The following is a 20,311-nucleotide window of genomic DNA, read 5'->3' on the forward strand; positions in this document are numbered from 1 at the left end:
TTCCAGAGTATTAAAACCAGTTTAGCTTGGAGTACTGGTTCTTTAACCAACATCATCACCACCAAATAACAAGATTCAGATTCCTATGGTGCATCTTCTGTATTTGGCTTGGCTGAAAAGAGTGTTTGCTTCTATTTCTGAAGGGAGCAACTGGGCTGAGGAGTCCCTAGTGCTGTTGCAATCATGATTATAGAATTTGTATATCATGAGGAGTTCCATGCACTGACTTCTAAAGTCTTTCCAATGCTTAGATTCTGCAACACACAACCTACAAGGACAGTCAGGTGGCAATTTCAGGTTCTCCATATAGATGAAGAAATGCCTTATCAGTCTCTTTCCAGGCCTCCCTGTTTTGAATCAGACTTTTCTCCTTAGCTGGATTAATAAGGAGTAGCATCCAAGAGGGGTTCATTTACCATCTGCCATTGATGAAAAGGAATTTTGGAGAAATACATCCACTCAACTGTTTCTCCTGCCTTTTCTCCATAATGTTCATTCTGTCAATATGATGTCAGAAAAAGGCACAGATTGAAAAGATTTCAAAAAAAAAAAACATTTTAGGGTATTTGGTGAGACCTAGTCCCAATGTGCTAGAGGTATTTAAAGATCCTAGAACCAGCCTTGGAAGAGTGGGAGGATTTGTGGCATTAGAGATTATAAGGATGGACATTCCAGACTGAAGAATAATGAGAGAGATGGGAGGTATGGGGGTAAGTCCTAGAAACACAAGAAACAGACTGCCAGATTCATTTGGCTGGAACATAAGGTACACGTAGGCAGAAAGGTAGGTTGAGATCTTTGTTTTAGAGTCTTTGTGATTTCAGACCAAGGAAGTTAATAAACAATGGAGAGATTAATAGGCAGTGGAATTTTTTGAGCAGATAAATAGTCATGCCTTAGGTAGATTAATTTGTCATTGATATATAAATAGAATGGACAGAGGCAGGGTACCATAAGGAAAACTCATGTTTGTAATAATGCTGTTAATGTTGAAGCACAGAGGCAGGCTGGATCAATCTTCTGAATTACTAGGGATTAGTCAAGTGACCAAAATTATGACATTTGTAGATAAAAAACATGACATTGGGTAAAGTAGATTTAATGGACCTAGGAGTGAGGATATACCTAGGTTCTAGCAATAGCTTTCTAGTATAGCCTTGGACAGGCTACTCAAGCTCTCTCTTCCTTGGTTCCTCCACCTTAGAAGATATATTGTGAGGATAAAATAACAGTTGGAAGGAAATGCCGTTCTTTCTTTCCATGTCATGTGTTCAGGTTAAATACAGTTATTTATTTGATAGATGTACAGAGTAAAAACATTTTAAGTTTGCTGTTTCCTCTTCTCTCCTACTCTTATCACTTGTCAAGGTTTAATTCACGTGCAGGTCTGAGCAGCATTTCAAACCATTTAAAGGTCAATAGCAGCTAATGTTCTCTGCTGCTTTTCAAAAAAGGTGTGAGTTTTGTTTACAGTCAATCTCCTCACATTTGTATCAAAACAGATAATTTATAAAATTATCTATAAAGGCAAATTAGGCCAGAAATGTAAATGTTCAGATCCTCCAAAGAGCTTTGTGGTTTCAGTCTCTAGGTTTTTAGGAAATGAATAGTTGGAACAAGGTGAATTTGTAATACTCTTCCAAGTTCAACTTGCATATGTTCAACTACATTTTGTTACTTCTTGAGATAGAGCTACCATCAAATGTTTTATAGTATTTCAGATTTATTAAGGTGGTAGAGAGGAAATTGAGGTTTTCCTAGTGTATCATTAAAATTAAGGAATGATTTTTTTCTAAAGTTGCCAAGGAAGAAATGCAGAAAGGCAATTTATTTCCTCAAACATTATTGTAATCTATTGTGTTTGGGGATATTAGAAAATGCAAAAGACCCAAAGATAAATAAGATAGTGTCCTACCCAAAGATAAATAAGATAGATACACCTGACTCAGAGCTGAGGCAGGAGGATCACAAGTTCAAGGCCAGCCTCAACAACTTAGCAAGGCCCTAAACAACTTAGCAAGACCCTGCCTCAAAACAAAAAATAAAAAGGTCTGGGAATGTTTCTCAGTGGTTAAGTGTCCCTGGGTTTAATTCCCAGTACCAAAAAAAAAAAAAAAGATAAGAGACATTCTATTCTCCTGGAAACTGAACTGAGAAAATGTAGAATTATGTTTCAGTTCTAGTAGAACTCTAGTATATAATTTTTTGTATATATATTTAAGGAAAATGGAACTCTAAAATACAAAATAATTTGTCCAATATAATATTTATCACCCATGTCTTTTTTTCATTTTTAAGCTATTTATTTTTTTATAGTTTGTTACTTATATGGTAATTGTATGGTCCATTCATGTTTGTCCAGAAGAGAGAGATGATCTAGAGCATTGGAAAAATTAAGTTTGATATTAGCATGCTTTCTCTTGAAAATGATAGCCTTCCATGGCTATATAATTCATTATGTAATCAGTTCTTCTAGGATCTGTCCTGCCCCAACAGGTTTCCCATCTCCTGTGCTCAGTCTGAGCAGCTTAATAAGGTGGAGTGATGTGGACCATATGAAATTTATGACAGAAGGGGTGACCTTGAACCAATATCCAGAAATAAAGTGGTTTTTGTCTTAATCTGATTAGAATCAAATGACATCTTTGCTTTTTGTCTTTCCGTGGTTACAGTTAGAGCAAGATTCTCAGGCAGCTCCTGACTTAGCATCCTCTTTGCTAAATGGATATTCTTAGCCAAGAGCTTCAGAGTAAAAGAGCTACTCCCTCTAATTCAAAGCTGTTTTATTCTTTTTAAAATTTGTCAGTCCATGCAGCATTTCTTGTTTGCCTAGATCATCAGCCCTTCATAAATGAAGACACTTTAAGCTTTAAGTGTAATTGTTTGAAGTACTTTTCCCCTTTATGTGTTTGGCAGTTGGTTACTTTTGATGCATCCCAGGAGTCTTAGGTATGAGTAATTCAGCCACATAAATTCTGCTGATACTTGAGTATGTAGACTGTACATAGTTTGGTTTCTTTCCATGAAACATGCTTGCAGGGACTCCTATCCAGATTATCTGAATTAGTAGTACTCACTTCAGTATACAGTGAGGAAAGAAAAAAATAACAATGATAATGACTACTAAATTCTATCAATAATTGCTAAATAATTCCTGGTCAGTTCTATCAACATCTTTCTCAGCCCAACCAGTGTTTTGAAGAAAAAGAAATGAGAAATTGTGGATGATTCCTTAATATCAACAAAGGCAAAAAGTCAGAAGGTAAAATGGTAGCCATTGTTTTATTGAGAAACATTTTAAAAGATAAAAATCTAAGCCAGCGTGGTTGTACACACCTGTTATCCCAGCAACTTGGGAGGCTGAGGCAGGAGGATTACAAATTAGAGGCCAGCTTGGGCAACTTAGCTAGACCCTGTCTCAAAACCCTGGTCTAGCACCCAGGGTTCAATCCCTAGTAATAATAAAATAAAATCTAAGAGACCTTTTGTGTGTGTGCGAGTATACGTGGTAGAAATAATGGTGGTCGTGAGTTTTGGGTAATTATTTTCCTGAGTTCTGACTGCCGTCAGAAGCCTACAATTGCAGTAAGTGCTATATGTCAGCTCCTGTCATTTAATCTGGGGAAATAATATGTGTTTGAATGTATATAATTTTAAGGTCTTCTATGTCTCTTTTTTCCCATTGACTAAATCCCACCTCCTCCACTGATCGTTTTACTTACCACATGTACAAAATCGGTGTGGCAAAAATTCCAGGGTCATAAGTTTCTGCTGATTCTGGCTGAGACCTATGATTTTCTCAAGCCTAATATTCCATAAAAGCAATTGATAAAAATTAAGTATCCTTATTACCACTGCACCTCAAAACAGACTCAGGCCAAGAAAAGGCAGCTAAAATATCCAGAGGGTTCTATGGTCATATCCATACAATTACGACCATATTTCTGTAAGTTAGTTTAGCCTAGGAATATGAGGCCAGGGCCCAGGGGGAATGATGACATCCTACCCTTCAAGACGGGTCTTTTTTCTGTAAATTCATCAAAGTGTATTTCTCCCTACCACTTGCTAGGAACTCTGACATTGTTTACAAACAACTCTAGCATATTGCTTAGAATGCCAAATATAGAGAAATAACTATGCTTTTTAATACTGAATTATATTAAGGTGTCTCCTTTATTCCTACATTTCCTTCACTGCCCTTTTTGCCAAAGGACAACTGAAAGGTGGACTTCATAAAGCCATCAAGAGAATTTTAAAGTTCACCTATAGGAAGATTCACCTATAGTCTACCCTCAGAGGTAGACTGGGAAAGAATTAGACTCTTGAATATAAGGAAGTTTTGAAAGCTTCTTGAATAAAGCCAGACCATTTCTCAGAATATCTACTGATTCCATACAAGTAATTAAAAAGCAGAAATAGTCCAATTAAACTTGTTGCTAGATCATGTGGACATAGTCCCTAAGCCTAAATCCTTGTTTATGGTAATGTAATGGCATTGACCTTGAATTTCCCCTATCTGTGTTTGACAAAGGCTTGTAAGCCACCAATCATAAGTAATGGCTATAAAAAGCAGAAAAACAACTAGAAAGATTTCTCTTTGGATTACGTTTTTACAAATCTTAAAAGGAACATGAACCTAATCGTTTTAAAGATTAAAACCTTCTTTCTTATCTCCCTTATCGTGGAATTCAGGAAGGAGTGTAGGCAGTCTCCCGAAGAATTGTCTGCGGTTCCTGATTACATCTGTCTCAGCAAGGGAAGAGGGACCATGTGGCAAATATACAGCCACTTATGCATAGTCTTTTCATGGAGCCTAATCTCCATGGTCCCTATGGATTATTGTTTCTCGTCCATCATTGTGCAATACCAGGAAAATATGAGAATTTGAATCTTAGACTAAATCTGTGAGAAATAATGCCTATGCTAAGACACAAAATGGCCGTCAGAATTTAGCCTTCTTGCTAACTTCCTAACTTGTGACCATAAATTCATGTTTATTTTGCTGGATAGTTTAGATTTTGCAGAAGTCTGTCCCTCAAGCATTGTAATGAGTCTTTTTTAGGCAAGATGGGGCAGGAATAGGGGAAACTTCTTTTTTTTAATAATCCTTTGAATACAAGGAAGTTTTGAAAGCTATTTGTTTAAATAATGCACCATATTTATTAAATGAGGGAAAGAAGGAAACAGAAATGCAGAGCTGACTGACATTCAATAGCATGTGCAGTGTCCCAAATCTGATAGTACTCGGGGCAGCAGAAACAATGGCATACAGCCAACTTCAAGTACCTAACTGAAGATATATGTTCCCTAGAAACTAAACAGTGTAAAACCTTCCTAAGAAAGATTTCTGAACTATGCTATGCAAATTCAGCTCAATGTGAATTTGTGCTTGATTGTTTGTTTGGTTGTATTTTTTTTTTTTGGGGGGGGATTGAACTCAGGTGCATATAACCCCTGAGCCACATCCCCAGCCCTTTTTGTATTTTATTTAGAGATAAGGTCTCATTGAGTCACTAAGTGTCACCCTTTTGCTGAGGCTGGCTTTGAACTTGCAATCCGCCTGCCTCAGCTTTTCCAGCTGTTGGGATTACAGAGGTGCTTAGCTGCGCCTAGCTTTTTTTTTTTTAATAGTCAATTCCTAGGGGCTGGGGATGTGGCTCAAGTGGTAGCGCGCTCGCCTGGCATGCGTGCGGCCAGGGTTCGATCCTCAGCACCACATACAAAGAAAGATGTTGTGTCTGCCGAAAACTAAAAAATAAATATTAAAAACTCTCTCTCTCTCTCTCTCTCTCTCTCTCGAAAAAAAAAAAAAAAAATAGTCAATTCCTAGATCATTTCTCCTTGCTTTAAAGATCCTAGAAGTGTTCTGTGTTTGAAAAAGGAGCTCTTAAGAACTATTCATATGCCTGTTGATAGCCACTTCATGGTCTTTAGGAGTCAAGATAGGCTAAAAAAGAACTTGAAAATGGTCTTTGCTAGAGTACTTTATAGGAGAGAAACTAATAGAAGACTAATAGAAGTTGATTAATTTCTTCTCCTACAAAGTTCACTTACTGGATTTTTCCTATTCAGGGTCTTTTATGCCCTGGTAAAAGATCGAATAATGATAATAGCTACCATTTTCCAGGTACTGTGCTGGACGCTTTATGTAAGTCATCTCATTTAATACTCCCAGCATCCCTGCTCCAAGGTCAACAGTCTGGAAACCAGCTCCAGAACGACTAATAACTTTCTGAGGTAAAACAATCGGTGGACTTTCCCTCATTCAAAATCTATTCTAGATTCACATTCTTTTGATTTCCATTAAGAAAGACTAGTACACCTGAACTGGCAAAAATGTAAATGAAAGTATAATATTTTTAGTCTTTCATCGAGCTATAAGCTCAATTTGGTAAATAAAAAGTTTTAGGTAGGGGCTGGGGTTGTGGCTGGGGCTGGGGTTGTGGCTCAGTGGTAGAGCACTCTCCTCTCATAGGTGAGACCCTGGGTTCTATCCTCAGCACCACATAAAAATAAATAAACAAAATAAAGATATTGTGCCCATGTATAACTAAAAAAAAAATAAAGTTTTAGGTAGATTTTATTATAGATTGAAAGTTAATAATTTTAAATTGGTTTTCAGTTTTATCCCTGAATTATCTATTCAGTTTTTTTGCTAGACTTCTTTAAAAATAATTTGTAAACTTGATGAAATGATAGAGTAAGGATTAGAGGAAAAATTAATGGTGGAGGTTTTAGCCTGGAACTAGCATATATGCATAGATTACCTTAAAAAAAATAACAAATTCAATGAATCAATAAAAACTGTTTTACCAAGAATTTGTTGAGGTTCTACCTATCACTCGTTACTCTTCTACAAGTTCCTTTACTTGTAATTGCTTTATAATCAAGAACCCTGATTCCATAAAAGTGAAGTTCAACTACTTTGGGGACCTTGAACTCAGTTCTTAGAAAGAAATGGTAAGGATAGAACTAAAAGAGAAAACAGTTCGAAGAGAACAAGTAAGATTAGCTGTTTAGTTCAGAAAAACTCAAATAAATCAAAGCCAGAACAGCACAGCTCATGATTACCATGAAGTTAAACCATTCTCTTCAGATTACAGATTGAGAGAGCAAACAGTATTACTGTGTCCCCTGACTTTGACTTATTCTTCAGGACTCATTTTTATTATGAAAGAAGCTGGGCTGGGTCATCTTAGAGTAAAGCTATCAAAGGAAATAGATGAAAACCAACAATACAAGCTTACTTCCTATACACAGAATTTCTGTTTTAATTAGAGAATGAGTTTGGTGTGTTTTAGAAGGTGGGTTTTCTAAAATCAAAAGGCACATCACATCAAACAGGTAGAGAAAATATTGCTTTTATTTATTATTCCTTAATAATTAATTTGTAAATTTCTCCTCTTTTGGTATCATTTAGGTTTGACATATGTCCATGGGATTTTCCTAGAATAAGATTTTTTATTGTTGCAGTGCTAGGGATTGCTCTACCACTGAACTCTAACCCCAGCCCAGTGTAAGGCTTTTAGTGACCATAAGAACTTACCAGGTTTGGCTTCATTTTGAGCCTACAGTGTATGTTCATATGTTAATTTCCACCAGATTTATATCCCTTATTCATATACCACTGGGTAAACCTTACATAGGATTCCATTACAGAGGTGCCTGCACAAGGCCCTGGGTTCAATCCCCAGCACCACAAAAGAAAAAAAAAAAGGCTGTATACAATGAAAGCAAGTAGATTCTATTCCTGCTCTTTTTTTTTTCTTTTTGTGGTGCTGGGGATTGAACCCCGGGCCTTGTACATGCAACACAAGCACTCTACCAACTGAGCTATAGCCTCAGCCTGCTGTATTTCCTAGAACGTGCAATGTATCACGCACAACTAATACTTCAAAACAGATTTGCAAGGTTTTTTGAGATTTAGACATGAATTCCTGGGTCATTGATATGTCTGAAGATATTTGATAACGTAGTATAGAGGAACAGATTTCTCTAATTGGTAATGAGAACCTGAACAAATGGAACCTATCAGTCTTCAAAAATTGTTAATAGGAAGAATGCTGTAAAAGTTCACAAGGAAATCAAGGATCCATCTCTTAAGTACTTTGTGGTGCTACATTCTTGATTTTTTTAACAATCTTTTAAATGTCATCTTATATCCCAAATGAATACTGTGGCAGTTCAGTTTACCTTTTAGATTTCAGCCTTGAAACTCCTTGAGAAGGGCTGGGGCAGAGCACTTGCATAACATGTGTGAGGCACTAGGTTCAATCCTTAGCACCACATAAAAATAAATAAAATAAAGGCATTCTGTCCATCTACAACTACCAAAAAAAAAAAAAAAAGAAAGAAAGAAAAAGCTGAAACTTGATTGTTAGGCTTCATTACAAAAAAAAAAAAAAAAAGAAACTCCTTGAGGAGAGACTATGTCTGGTTCATTTCTGTATCTCCCTCAAGTCTTCTAGTACAGAAGCACTCAGCAAATGTTAACTGCTTCTTCATGGCCATGATTCAATGTTGATAATATGGAATGAAATTATCTTCATGGTTCTTTAATGTTATCATCATTTTCCAGACTCTTCATTGGAAGAGAACAAAATTTGTGACTTCTGTTTTGGTCTCTTTAGAGGGGATGGGTTTGCAATCATTCTGGCTGGCAAAAGTCTTTTCATTCTGACTTCACAGGTTATGAGTCAAAGAAGAGAAAATAGATGCTGAATATTTGTGTATATGAATTAGACACACATGGCTCCCTATATAAACCATAATTTATAATCGCTCAGATACCAGAAATCTCTTCATCCCACCATAATTTCCTGTCAAGAAACTGCTGCCCACTTATTGATTGTCCAGTCATTGACACTTTGTGCATGCTTTCTGTGTATCCTTTTATTTAGTGTTTACTATAAAATCTTTGTGGGGCTGGGGGTGTAGCTCAGTGTAGAGCACTTGCCAAGCATGCATAAGGCCCTGGGCTCAATCCCTTTGATGGACAAAGACCCTATTAAATATCTCTTTGTACCTCCAATCCTGTCCTTTTATGACAAAGGTATTAAAAGGATAAGACTGTCAAGCTGTCTAATTATAAAATAATTCAGTGTGTGGCATGAAAGTTTTTAAAATTCAGAGCAGAATTTGATTATGCCTGACAGAGGCTCTGCATTGTCCTTTTCTGAAATAAACAAACCTGTTTCTTAAGGCTGCTGAGATAGAATCATGGGATAGAAATTGAAGAGGGGAAAATAGATGGCTGAATATTTGTGTTTTTGAGATACACACACACAGCTCCTTGAATAACTCTCCTACCTAAGGCATATCTCTTCTCTACCTCTTGGTAATGTTATAATATTGCCCTGTTTATATCCTCCATAGTACTAATCATACCCTGAAATTGTTTATTTACTTCATTGTTTATTTCCTTATTGGTTACCATGTTTGTTTTATTTACTATTGAATTATTAGCACATAGCTGAGAGTTCAGCCTATGATAGGAACTCGATAAATATTTTAATAAATAGTCTGAATAGATAATGAGAAGCAAACTTCAGCTAATGGACATGAATACCTGGTTGGAATTTCTAAAGCCCACCCTTTTTTCCACAAATTGGAGTTGAGGGACACATCTAGAGATTCTACCAAGACCAGCCTCTCTACACACACCCCAACTTCCCAGTCCCCTGCCTTGTTCCAAGTTGACTTTTCAGTAAAGCATTAAATGGTAATAAAAATACAAGCCTGAATATGCAGTGTCTAGACCTAATTCAATAGAGAATATCCAATTTATACCTTGTTTTTCATGTTCTTAACTCTAATGTCCTGATGGGATGGAAAATGAGTCTTTGGTCTGAGCACACTGCTTGCCTAGGGCAGCAACAGACCTTTCTTCAAATTTAAATTAGCTGAAGCCTGGTTTCCTATAAGTGAAAATAGAATATCCTGATTAAACACAGGCCATTCCACTTAGGTGACTTATCCAAAGTATTAGCTTTTTTATCTACTGACATTTATGATTAGAAAGCCTTAGGGTAATTAAATTTAATTAATGGCATCCTTTTGTACATTAGTACAAATTATCTGTTTCCTGCCAAAGAAGCTGCTTTTCTTCTCCTTATCTCATATTTAAATTTGAATACATATTAAATATGTCTTTTAAAAAAACAACTGTGTACTGGGGAATAAGACTGATCAAATTGCATTACGTGCATGGAATATGGCATAGTGAATCTCACTATCATGTACAATTTTAATGCACCAATAAAATTTTTTTTTAATTAGAAAAAAAGAAACAACTCTGCAGAATAAGGATTTCGTGTCTTAAGCCACAGGTGCAGATCTTTCTGCTACCATCTCCAAATGTGTTATGTTATAGTTCAAGTTATTTGAACTCTCCATCTGTAGATTATGAAAATAATTCTGAGTAAAGATGCTAGGAAAGTGTTCATTCATTGCATGATATTCTATATAGACAAAGTATCAAGAAACAATATTTCTGTATACTTAAGCAAAAATAATTCTTTCTCTTAAGTGACTCTTCTGCCGACTTTCAACGTTTCCTGGAAAAATGGACCATTCCCATCATATGGGGATGAACCATACGAACCACAGTAGCACCATGCCACCATCTCACCATCACCCGACCTCAGCTTCACACTCCCATGGTGGAGGAGACGGCAACATGATGATGATGGTAAGTGCCTGCAGAGGCAGCCCAGGCCCTACCTCGCTCAGCTGTAGAAGTAGTGGGATTTTAGTACTGGAAGGTTATTATCTTTAAAGATCAGCTAGCGGATGAAGAAGCGCTAATGCCAATCCCCAAACATGTCAAATGATTTGCCTAAATGTGGCAAATACAGAGTTACACCAGAAAAAATATTTCTAGGGACTCTTTCTTCTCTAGTCCCTCTTTTGAAATTCACCCTCTTCTGGATTAAGTTCTGGGCTTTTTTTTTTTTTTTAAGCTTTCATCTTTTTTTTTTTTTTTAAGATGGACATAATACCTTTATTTTATTTTATTCATTTTGTGTGGTGCTAAGGATCAAACCCAGTGCCTCACACATGCGAGGCAAGAGCTCCACCACTGAGCTCCATCCCAGCCCCAATTTCTGGGCTTCCTGCTTTGTGTAGAAAGAGAAACAGACCCCAGGTGCTGGGGAGGGCACAGGGAGTGACGCTGCTTAGGGCCTATGGCATTAATGCTAATATGAGGGAGAAGGCCTCCCACTTCCATGGACGTCATTTCTTAACTCTCACCCAAACCTATTACTTTTAAATATGCTAAACCTCTTTGGCATTTTCATTTAGGATTGTCAATCATTTCTAATGAATTTACTTTGGTTTTCTGGCAGCCTATGACCTTCTACTTTGGCTTTAAGAATGTGGAACTGTTGTTTTCCGGTTTGGTGATCAATACAGCTGGAGGTGAGTAAGCCAGCAGGTGGTGTTTAAAGGTGACAGTCACATGAGAGATGGTGACAGAGAATTTGGAAACTCAGCACCTCTTTCTGTCCAAACTACTGAATCAGTATGGTTATGTCATATAACTACCATATTTCCTATCCCCTAAAAGTAGTACTCATTTTGATCCTCTGGTAAACCTCCCTTCATTAATGTGTATGTTTTGTAACTCTGAAAAACAATTTAGATACCAGATAGGAACCTTTTGCAATTCATTTCCTTTCATCCTTTTCCAGAGTGTTTCCTTGTTTGATAAGTTATTGGAACTGGACCTAAGACCAAGTTCAAATAGCACAAAATAACCCTAGGTTAAAGACTACTGGGCTAGTATAATCCTCCTATTTCACAGATACATTAAGCCTCAAATAGTGAAATGACTTGCCCAAGATCACATAGAGTTAGCATGTCAGAGCTAAGACCTTCTTAGAACTGCCTAGGCTAGCACTGTTTCTAGTGTACTAAACTGTGGACAACATCTTTTCCAATTCTTAGAGTCATATCCAGTTTAGGAGTGATAACCCACCTTTCATGTCTATCATGTTGCATTAGTATGCTTTAAATTAAAAATGCTAAAGCCCAATAGTCAGTTGGACTGCTTTAGGTACCAGATATATAATCTACACAATCTGTTTTGGGGAAATGGGCTATTGTGTTAGTTCAGGTATTGTGTTAAATTATTAGGGCGATACATTAATGTCATTATCAGAACTTCACAATATGAAGACAGCATTGAAATGCCTTTTCAAGAAATGTAGTCTGCAGAGCTCAGTGGCATATGCCTCTAATCCCAGTTATTTGGGAGGCTGAGGCAGGAGGAGGATTACAAATTCAAGGACAGTCTTGACAACTTAGAGAGTCCCTATTTTACGATAAAAAGAAAAAAGGAGGTGAGTAAGCCATCTTATGGAGACACACAAAACCGTTGGGTAAGAAGATTAGGGATGGACCTCAGGGGTAGGATTCCCCTGAGTTCAACCCTTAGTAACAGGGAAAAAGAAGAAGAAAAAATAGTCAGCATTTAAAAATAGGTTGTTGGGCTGGGGATGTGGCTCAAGCGGTAGCACGCTCGCCTGGCATGCGTGCGGCCTGGGTTCGATCCTCAGCACCACACAAAGATGTTGTGTCCACCGAAAACTAAGAAATAAATATTAAAAAAAAAATTTCTCTCTCTCTCTCTCTCTCTCTCTCTCTCTCTCTCTCTCTCTCTCTTTAAAAAAAAAAAAAATAGGTTGTTAACAGGAGGCTGAGGCAGATCATTTGAGCCCAGGAGTTCAAGACCAGACTAGACAGCTTAGGAAGGCCCTACTCAAAAACAATTATTTTATTCCCCTTTTCGATATTCTACAATGTCTCAGTGTAACAGAGCTGACTTAATAACATCCAGCAGCCAGACCAAAGGGTTATTGTTCAGATGACTTTTTGTATCTTAATCAGAAAGTAAGTCTAACACAGGGGTGCATATCTGTAGTCCCAGCTATTTAGGAGGCTGAGGCAAAAGGATCACTTGAGCCCAGGCATTTGAGACGGGCCTAGGCAAAACAGCAAGAGCCTCTCTGGAAAGAAAAAAATGTAAAATTGGTATGTAACTTGGATAGATTACAATGTTAGCTTGCACAAGTCTCTAGGTTCAAGCCCCAGCGTGAGAGAAAGAGTGTTCTCCACCAGAAGCCATGGTTTTCATTAATGACAGCTGCTCTCCTATCTAAGCAGGTAAAGAGGTAACAATACGAAAACAAAACGTTGATAAAGCCAAGAGTTGCAGTACTTCTTCTCTGCTGTCTCTGTAGCTGGACAGCACACTGGCTAATGATTTGGACATGTTTGAAAGTACCACCATCTTTTCTTTCCCCACTTAGAAATGGCTGGAGCTTTTGTGGCAGTGTTTTTACTAGCAATGTTCTATGAAGGACTCAAGATAGCCCGGGAGAGTCTGCTGCGCAAGTCACAAGTCAGCATTCGCTACAATTCCATGCCTGTCCCAGGACCGAATGGAACCATTCTTATGGAGACACACAAAACTGTTGGGTAAGAATATTGAACAAATCCAGATGGAAATTCTAGAGAGGTAATTTAGTTGAGCAGCAAAACAGCTAGTCTGTTAGCAGTATCTTACCGGCCTCCGACCTGAGATAGTAATTCTATGGAACCTTGATCAAAACTGGCTTTGGGAGGTTAGGGGTTGTAGGTTATAATGGGTCAAAGCAGGAGTAATAGAAACGTTCCTGCAAACACATATTTGTTCTGAGTTGTAAGTATTAGTCATTTTGGAAAGTCAGTAAAATCTGTATTTTTAAATATTTGCCAAAATAATAATGAACAAGTTAGGAATTTTAGGTGAGGGTATAAAAGAATGGCAGAATACAAATGATTCCTTTCTCTCAAGCTAGTTCTATCTTCATTTTGTTTACAATATAGGAGTTTTATGTCTGTTCTAAGAAAGTATTTGGATGACTTTTGGTTTTCCCTAGATATCAGGAAATGCTTTTTGAGATTCAGATTTCTTTTTAGAAATGTAGATCTTAAAACTAGGTTGGACCTTATGAAATTCTATAGACCAATATCCTACTTTCAGGCAACAATATTATTTATTTCTGTTGCACTGATGAGCTTATTGAGGCCCAAAAAGATATGGTACCTGAGGTGATACAGAGTGCGAGTTGTCAGGTCTCCTGTTCCTGATTTCTACTATCCCACCCAACTTTCACTTCTGATTCATTTTTGTAAAGTGTGAACTTTGCAAAGTTGGAGACCCCCAAAATATTCAGGCAAAGGGGCTGGGAATGTAGCTGAGTGGTAGAGCACTTACTAGCCTGGGTGAGGCCTTGAGTTCAATCCCCAATACCACAAAAAGAAAAGAAAAACAAAGTTTAAAAATATTCAGGCAAATAAGTGTGGGAGAGTGGGTTAGGATCCAAGGGAGAGAGAAACCAAGATTACTTCTCCTCCTTTACACCCCTCCCAAAAGGGTACCTCCTTCTGACTCATAACCTATCTGACCACTGCTTATAAACCTGGCAACTCTATGGTGTTTCATTTCAGGTGTCAGTGAGCAACAAGCGTACACACAAGTACCGTGAATTGCCAGGGTGGCTGTGAGGCTGAGCTCATGGGCACAATTGCTCCCTGTTTCTCTTGATTGCAGACCTCCTGTGAGATGATCATGTGTCCTTCTTTATCCCTAGGCAGCAGATGCTGAGCTTCCCTCACCTCCTGCAGACAGTGCTGCATGTCATCCAGGTGGTCATCAGCTACTTCCTCATGCTCATCTTCATGACCTACAATGGGTACCTCTGCATTGCAGTAGCAGCAGGGGCTGGAACAGGATACTTTCTCTTCAGCTGGAAGAAGGCAGTGGTAGTGGACATCACAGAGCATTGCCATTAACATCAGATTCCATGGTGTGGCCTTATCGATTGCAGTGGAAAGAGGTTCAAGACTGGAAGACGTGGTTCCTGCTCCAATCATCCCTCTTGCTCCTCTTTACACAAACACACACACCTGCTGAATAGAGGTCTAGTTTACAGTCTCCAAGATAAAATGGTGATCTCCCAAACTGTTTTTTTCTAATAAGCTGAGATTCTCATTCCTTTTGAGAAGCCTCCCATAAGCTGTCTTCACCCTAGATCCTTGTCTAATCCAGGTAGCTTTCTAGTGGATGACCTGTTCATCTGTGTCCTTTTTTAATCTTCTGGGTTTTCTTTAACAGACAATATGTGAATTTGGTGGGATTTTTTTCTGGGTCAGTGATGGATCGGGATTAACTTCAGCCAGCAATGGTAGCTGAGGGAGATTCTTGCCCAACTAAACCCAGGACTCAAACATCATATTAGAAAGTAAGCTTCAGTCTTTGGACTCAGTGGGTGAGAACGACATTGTGCATTCTCTAGGTGTGGTGTGTGGCACAAAATCTTTGTAGCTTTTGACGTGTTTTGAAACTAAAACAGGCCTAAAGCTTGCAGAATGTGTATTCTTGGGCTGTGAACTCATCAACGTGTGTTCTCACTTAACATTTTGATTCGAAGGAGCTTGTCAGTTTAAAAAAAAAAAAAAGACAATCAATTAGAGAAAATAGATATAGATATTCTTAAATAAAACCATTGGCATTTTACTTTGACTTAGTACTTTGGTTTTTCCAAGCTGAATTTAGCAAAAGAGTTTGAATTCTTTTTTCCCATTATTTTCATGTGTTGCATCTAAACCAGTGATTTTCAACCTTTAGCATGCATCTTAGAATCACCTGGTGGGCTTGGTAAGACATTAGTTGTGGGCCTTAACCCCAGAGCCCCCAAATTGGCATTTCTAAGTTCCCAGGTGATATTCCTGCTGATGGTTCAGAGGGCTACACTTTGAGAATCTCTGCTTTAAACTGAGGAAGTGTCACCTGGGGAGGAGAGGGGCTCCCTGGGCATGAAAATTTGAATTGCTGGTTGTAGATGCTATGTCTGAGCATACCTCACATAGTGAAGCTGCTAGTCAATACTTGATCATTCCACAAACATTTTTTTCAGCTCCTGCTGGGTGTGTGCACAGGTGTGAAGGACTATAGCCAAAGTACTTTTATCAGCATGTATGAAGTCACTCGTCCTTATTTTTAAGATCTGTGGTTTCTTGGAAGTAGTTTGAAGGCTGAGAGAGACCTTTGATCTGTGGTGTAAATCAGATAGGCATGGGCCAGGAGGGCAAAAGCCCCGTTTTCTCTTTGGAGAGACTTAGGGTGTGGTCTGCTGATGGCCAGATCTTCCTCATCCTCCACCATCAATGCGTGACCACATTGTCTGCGTGACCATCTTTATTACTCTTGGGGACTGAATTAGATCACAGATGGCCCAAACCTCTTTTCACAATGAAGAATCATATTGGATTTTTATTCTGTTCAGTCTTAGTCTGTACTGCAGTCTTCTTCCCAAACTACCTCTTTAAAGTGATTCTTCCTGTGCTGGTCTGTTAAATCCTGCCCTTCTTGGTGCTAGAGCCTGCTGTGCCTCAGGGCAGAGAAGACAAAAAAAAAAAAAAAAAAAAGCAGCTATCTCATAGACCTGTGTTGTGGTTTTGAAGTTTGTACTTTCTCTGTGGCTGCCAGTTAAATATTGGAGAGTGAGGAATGTGTACTTCTATGGCTTTGAACCAAGAGAGTTATGGCCTACTGGATTGAGGTTAAAATCCAAGCAGCAGCATTTAGAGCTTTGTGCTTTCCTCTCATTTCATCCCCTTGTAGTGCTGATACTTAGCAAGAGCCGTGAATGACAGGTGCTGACAGAGCCCAGCATTAAGGTGTAAAAGCTTCTTGTTGTGTCAGAAGCCAAGGGATGATAAAACCTGAGGAATATGTAAGAATCAATGCCCAGTAGTGACTCTGGTACTCTCTAGAAGAGCTACTATAAACTTCCAGAAACAAGATCTTACCAGTAAGTGAGAAAAATCAAGGCCAAACCAAAAAAAAAAAAATCAAGGCCAGTTAAGAAAAAGTACTTTGAATTTTAAATTCACCAAGAGAAACCTCAGTTTGGGACAGGTCTTCGGTGTTCAGGGTAGAGAAAAACTCCTAAAAAGACTGAATTTTAGAGTTCCTCAGACTAGGTTGCCAAAGGATAAAGCTAGGGAAGGTGAAAAAAGTTAAAGCTTAAATTCCATCACTCTAGCTTTGTCTCAGTGGTGTTCATTTCTGTATCCCTGTTCACTCAGAATTTACTTCCTGACATCTTTGACTTTGGGGATCTAAACTTCTCTTTTCCTCCTTCGCTGTTCATATCTGCTGGAAGACTGTATCCCCATTTCTTTGGCCCTTATTACTCTGCTCTCCTCTTCCCTGTCTTTGTCTTTTCTCCCACATGGTCTAGTGGGTTAAATCTCCCCGGCTCTCCTGGTGTAGTGGGTATTGCAACACGGTGAATATAAATACCAGTCAGAAGTTGGTATTTATAAACCTGTAGAAACTTAAGTATGCTTCAAGAAGCAACTAGAATTTCTCTTAAGACTGGGTACAGGGCTACCTATTACCCTCCCCAGAGTTATAAAATTGTAGGTGCTGCTCCAGTCTGATGGAGGAACACTCAACTCCTACAAATAAGGAATCCACTTGTCCACCAGGAGAATAGAAATTAAGAGTCTCTTCACTACTGCTATTTAGGGTTGCCCAGAATTCCCTTTCAGCCTGTGGGTACGTAGGTTCCTGTCACAAGGGGTTCCTTTTAAAGAGCTAGGGGTGAGGCAGGGGGTACATGTTCATGTCATTTAATTTTCATCCTGCCCCCTCCAGCTGCTTCTTCAGAAGATATATCTAAAGATACAAAGTCTGCATTTGATATAATGCCTTAATCATTGGGTCTACAATTCATGTTGACTGTCTTAGATTGTAAGCTCCTGGAGAGCAGTATTGCTGTAGTAGGGATGTTTTAACATGTCATGTGCAAAAGAACAAAATAAATATTTTGATTTTATTTTACTTCTGTGCATGTCTTCCTATCCAGGATGATTATCAGAAGCTGGTCCTTTTCTTTACAGTCTGCACAGAGCTTGGCCATTACCATTGGTTTTTAAGATATCAGAGTCTCTCAGATGGCATGATCCCATCATTTTCATCTCACTGTCCTCCCACAAGCTACTACATGTCACAAGATCTACCTGACCCTTTGCACGAAAGAAGTGGTCTTCATGAAGCTGCAGGTCTTCCAGTACACGAAGGATTTCTGCATTTAAAAGCTAATTTTTGTCACCTCATAATCCCTTTCTTGTGTTCATGCCATCAGACAGGAGGCTCTGAGCTATTTTCAAAGTTTACTACCAAACTTGTTATAAGCATTGACCTTGTCTATCCCTTTGAAATGTTGCTGTTGTTTGCAATTCCTGCTGGCCCCCAGTGGGCATCTTACCATTCAGTACCACGCCTACTATCTTCCTTTAATGTAATATGAGCATGCACTTTGGAGTCAATGGGTTTGAGTTCAGCCTCCACCACTTACTAACAAGGTGACTTTAGGAAAAATTATTCTAACAATGGGTAAACCTTAGTTTTCTTAAACCTAAGGTTTACCCATTGTTAGAATAATTTTTTAGAGGAAGGCAATAATAGCATCTCATTACATTAGGAGCAACATGATTAAGGTACTCCACACTAAACAGGCATCCAAGGCATAGTATGTCTGTTGGTGACTGATTATTTTGTTCCATCAGTTTTCAAGAAAAAGAAAGGTTCTCTCTTCTGGATCAGGTTAGTATCTCTTTCTAAGTACCTGACCAACTTCCTCAATTTGGGGATTCCAGAACTGAATAGCTCCTAAGACAGAATTGATGCATGTGATTTCAGTTGTGCTAAAAGATTTACAGTTGCAATAAGCCCTAATTACTAATGTAGTAATTATCTCATTGTTTATAAAATGGTGTGGAAATTTCCTGAGACCTGAAAACAGCAATCTCTCATTCTATCCAATTATCCCCCCTTTCTTAGACTGAGCTGAGGAAGACTAAGAAGGCAAAGTAGCAAAGATGTCTAGAAGCATGGGTTCAGAAGGCAGATAATCAGATCTCAGCCCTACCACTTAATTGCTGAGCTGTAGTTTCACCTCCTGTGATAGAATAAAGTACTCTCTTCATAGGAGTTAAAATTAGTAAGGTAATCTGCACGAAGCATCTGCTGCTGGCTATCAGTAGAGATCGGGAAGACAGGAACCACAATGTTTTCATGCTTCTGTGCCAATTCATGCTGGAAAGTCATAATAACAAAGATGAAGGCAGAGTCTTGTTCCTTCCTCTTTCTATTTATTTGTGGGTTTTTTTTTTTTTGCTTGGTTGGTTGGTTTGGTTGGTGATTTTTCTCCCTTCCATAAGGCCTTTACAGGCTTCGATAGAATATAACTTGATTTTCCTACTGCAGCCTGACTCTTGGGGTTTCAGTTCTGTTACCTTACTGTTTTTAAGACAGTAAGGTAACAGAACTGGTGAGTCCTACATAAAACTGGAAGAACAAAGGTTTTATAAGGATGTCTGGAGTAAAAATGGAAACTATCTCATTCTACCCCAGCATATCCTATATTAATGTTACTCAGACTTAAACTATCCCCAAAAGGCTGGGTAAAACCTATCAATTCTCTTTACAACTGATGATTCCAAAGGTGGTTAATACCTTTGGGATTAATGGTTCCCTGCCATTGAATTTAATGTTGAAATTAGGGCACGATTTGAAATTACCCTCTGAGCTGCTCTTGGATGGGTTCCCACTGGAAAAATTCTTAGGCAAGTTGCGAAAGGAAGAAAAATTGTAATAACAGTAACACTCTGAGGAGAATCCCTCATGTTTTGCTTCATTGCCTGTCCTCCCAAAGTTGCACCCAAACCAGTTGCAAAGCCTTGCTGTAAACAGATCTGGCACCTACAGCTTGTTCAGTTGACACACAAATCTAATCTCTGTGAGGGCAGGGGTCTTTTTTGTTTGTATTGAAGTTGTAAATGGACAGAATGCCTTTATTTTGTTTATTTTTATGTTGTGCTGAGGATCAAACCCAGTGCCTCACACATGCTAGGCAAGCGCTCTGCTGCTGAGCTACGGCCCCAGCTCCAGGGGTCTTTTTTGATTGGCACATGGTAGGCATTCAATCCTTGTTAAATAAGAGTTAAAAGAAAGTGACAGATCAACCAGAAGATTGTGTACTCTGGGTCTCTAAGTAAAGACTGAAAGGATAATTTTTTTTCCCATACTGGGGATTGTTAACTAAGTGTCCCAGATAGGCCTGAAATTTGCGATTCTCCTGCCTCAGACTCCCAAGTCACAGGGATTATAGATCTGCACAATCACAACCAGCAGCAATTACCGTTTAAAGCCCAGGGTTTAGCAGTGCCACTATGCTTCATCAAGGATGTC

General features: G+C 38.5%; 1 protein-coding gene across 1 annotated transcript in view; it reads left to right on the forward strand.

The window, feature by feature from the left end:
* The window catches only part of Slc31a1 (solute carrier family 31 member 1), a 30,411-nt gene extending 15,473 nt beyond the window's left edge, over positions 1-14,938 (forward strand). The window contains exons 2-5 of the mRNA XM_026393352.2: positions 10,529-10,690; positions 11,349-11,421; positions 13,314-13,482; positions 14,640-14,938. Coding sequence (XP_026249137.2) covers positions 10,565-10,690; positions 11,349-11,421; positions 13,314-13,482; positions 14,640-14,841 — 570 coding nt within the window. The 5' untranslated portion in view covers positions 10,529-10,564 and the 3' untranslated portion in view covers positions 14,842-14,938. The remainder of the gene's footprint in view (positions 1-10,528; positions 10,691-11,348; positions 11,422-13,313; positions 13,483-14,639) is intronic.
* Positions 14,939-20,311: the final 5,373 nt, after the last annotated feature.

Source organism: Urocitellus parryii, chromosome 4 (assembly GCF_045843805.1).
Source record: "Urocitellus parryii isolate mUroPar1 chromosome 4, mUroPar1.hap1, whole genome shotgun sequence".
NCBI lineage: Eukaryota > Metazoa > Chordata > Mammalia > Rodentia > Sciuridae > Urocitellus > Urocitellus parryii.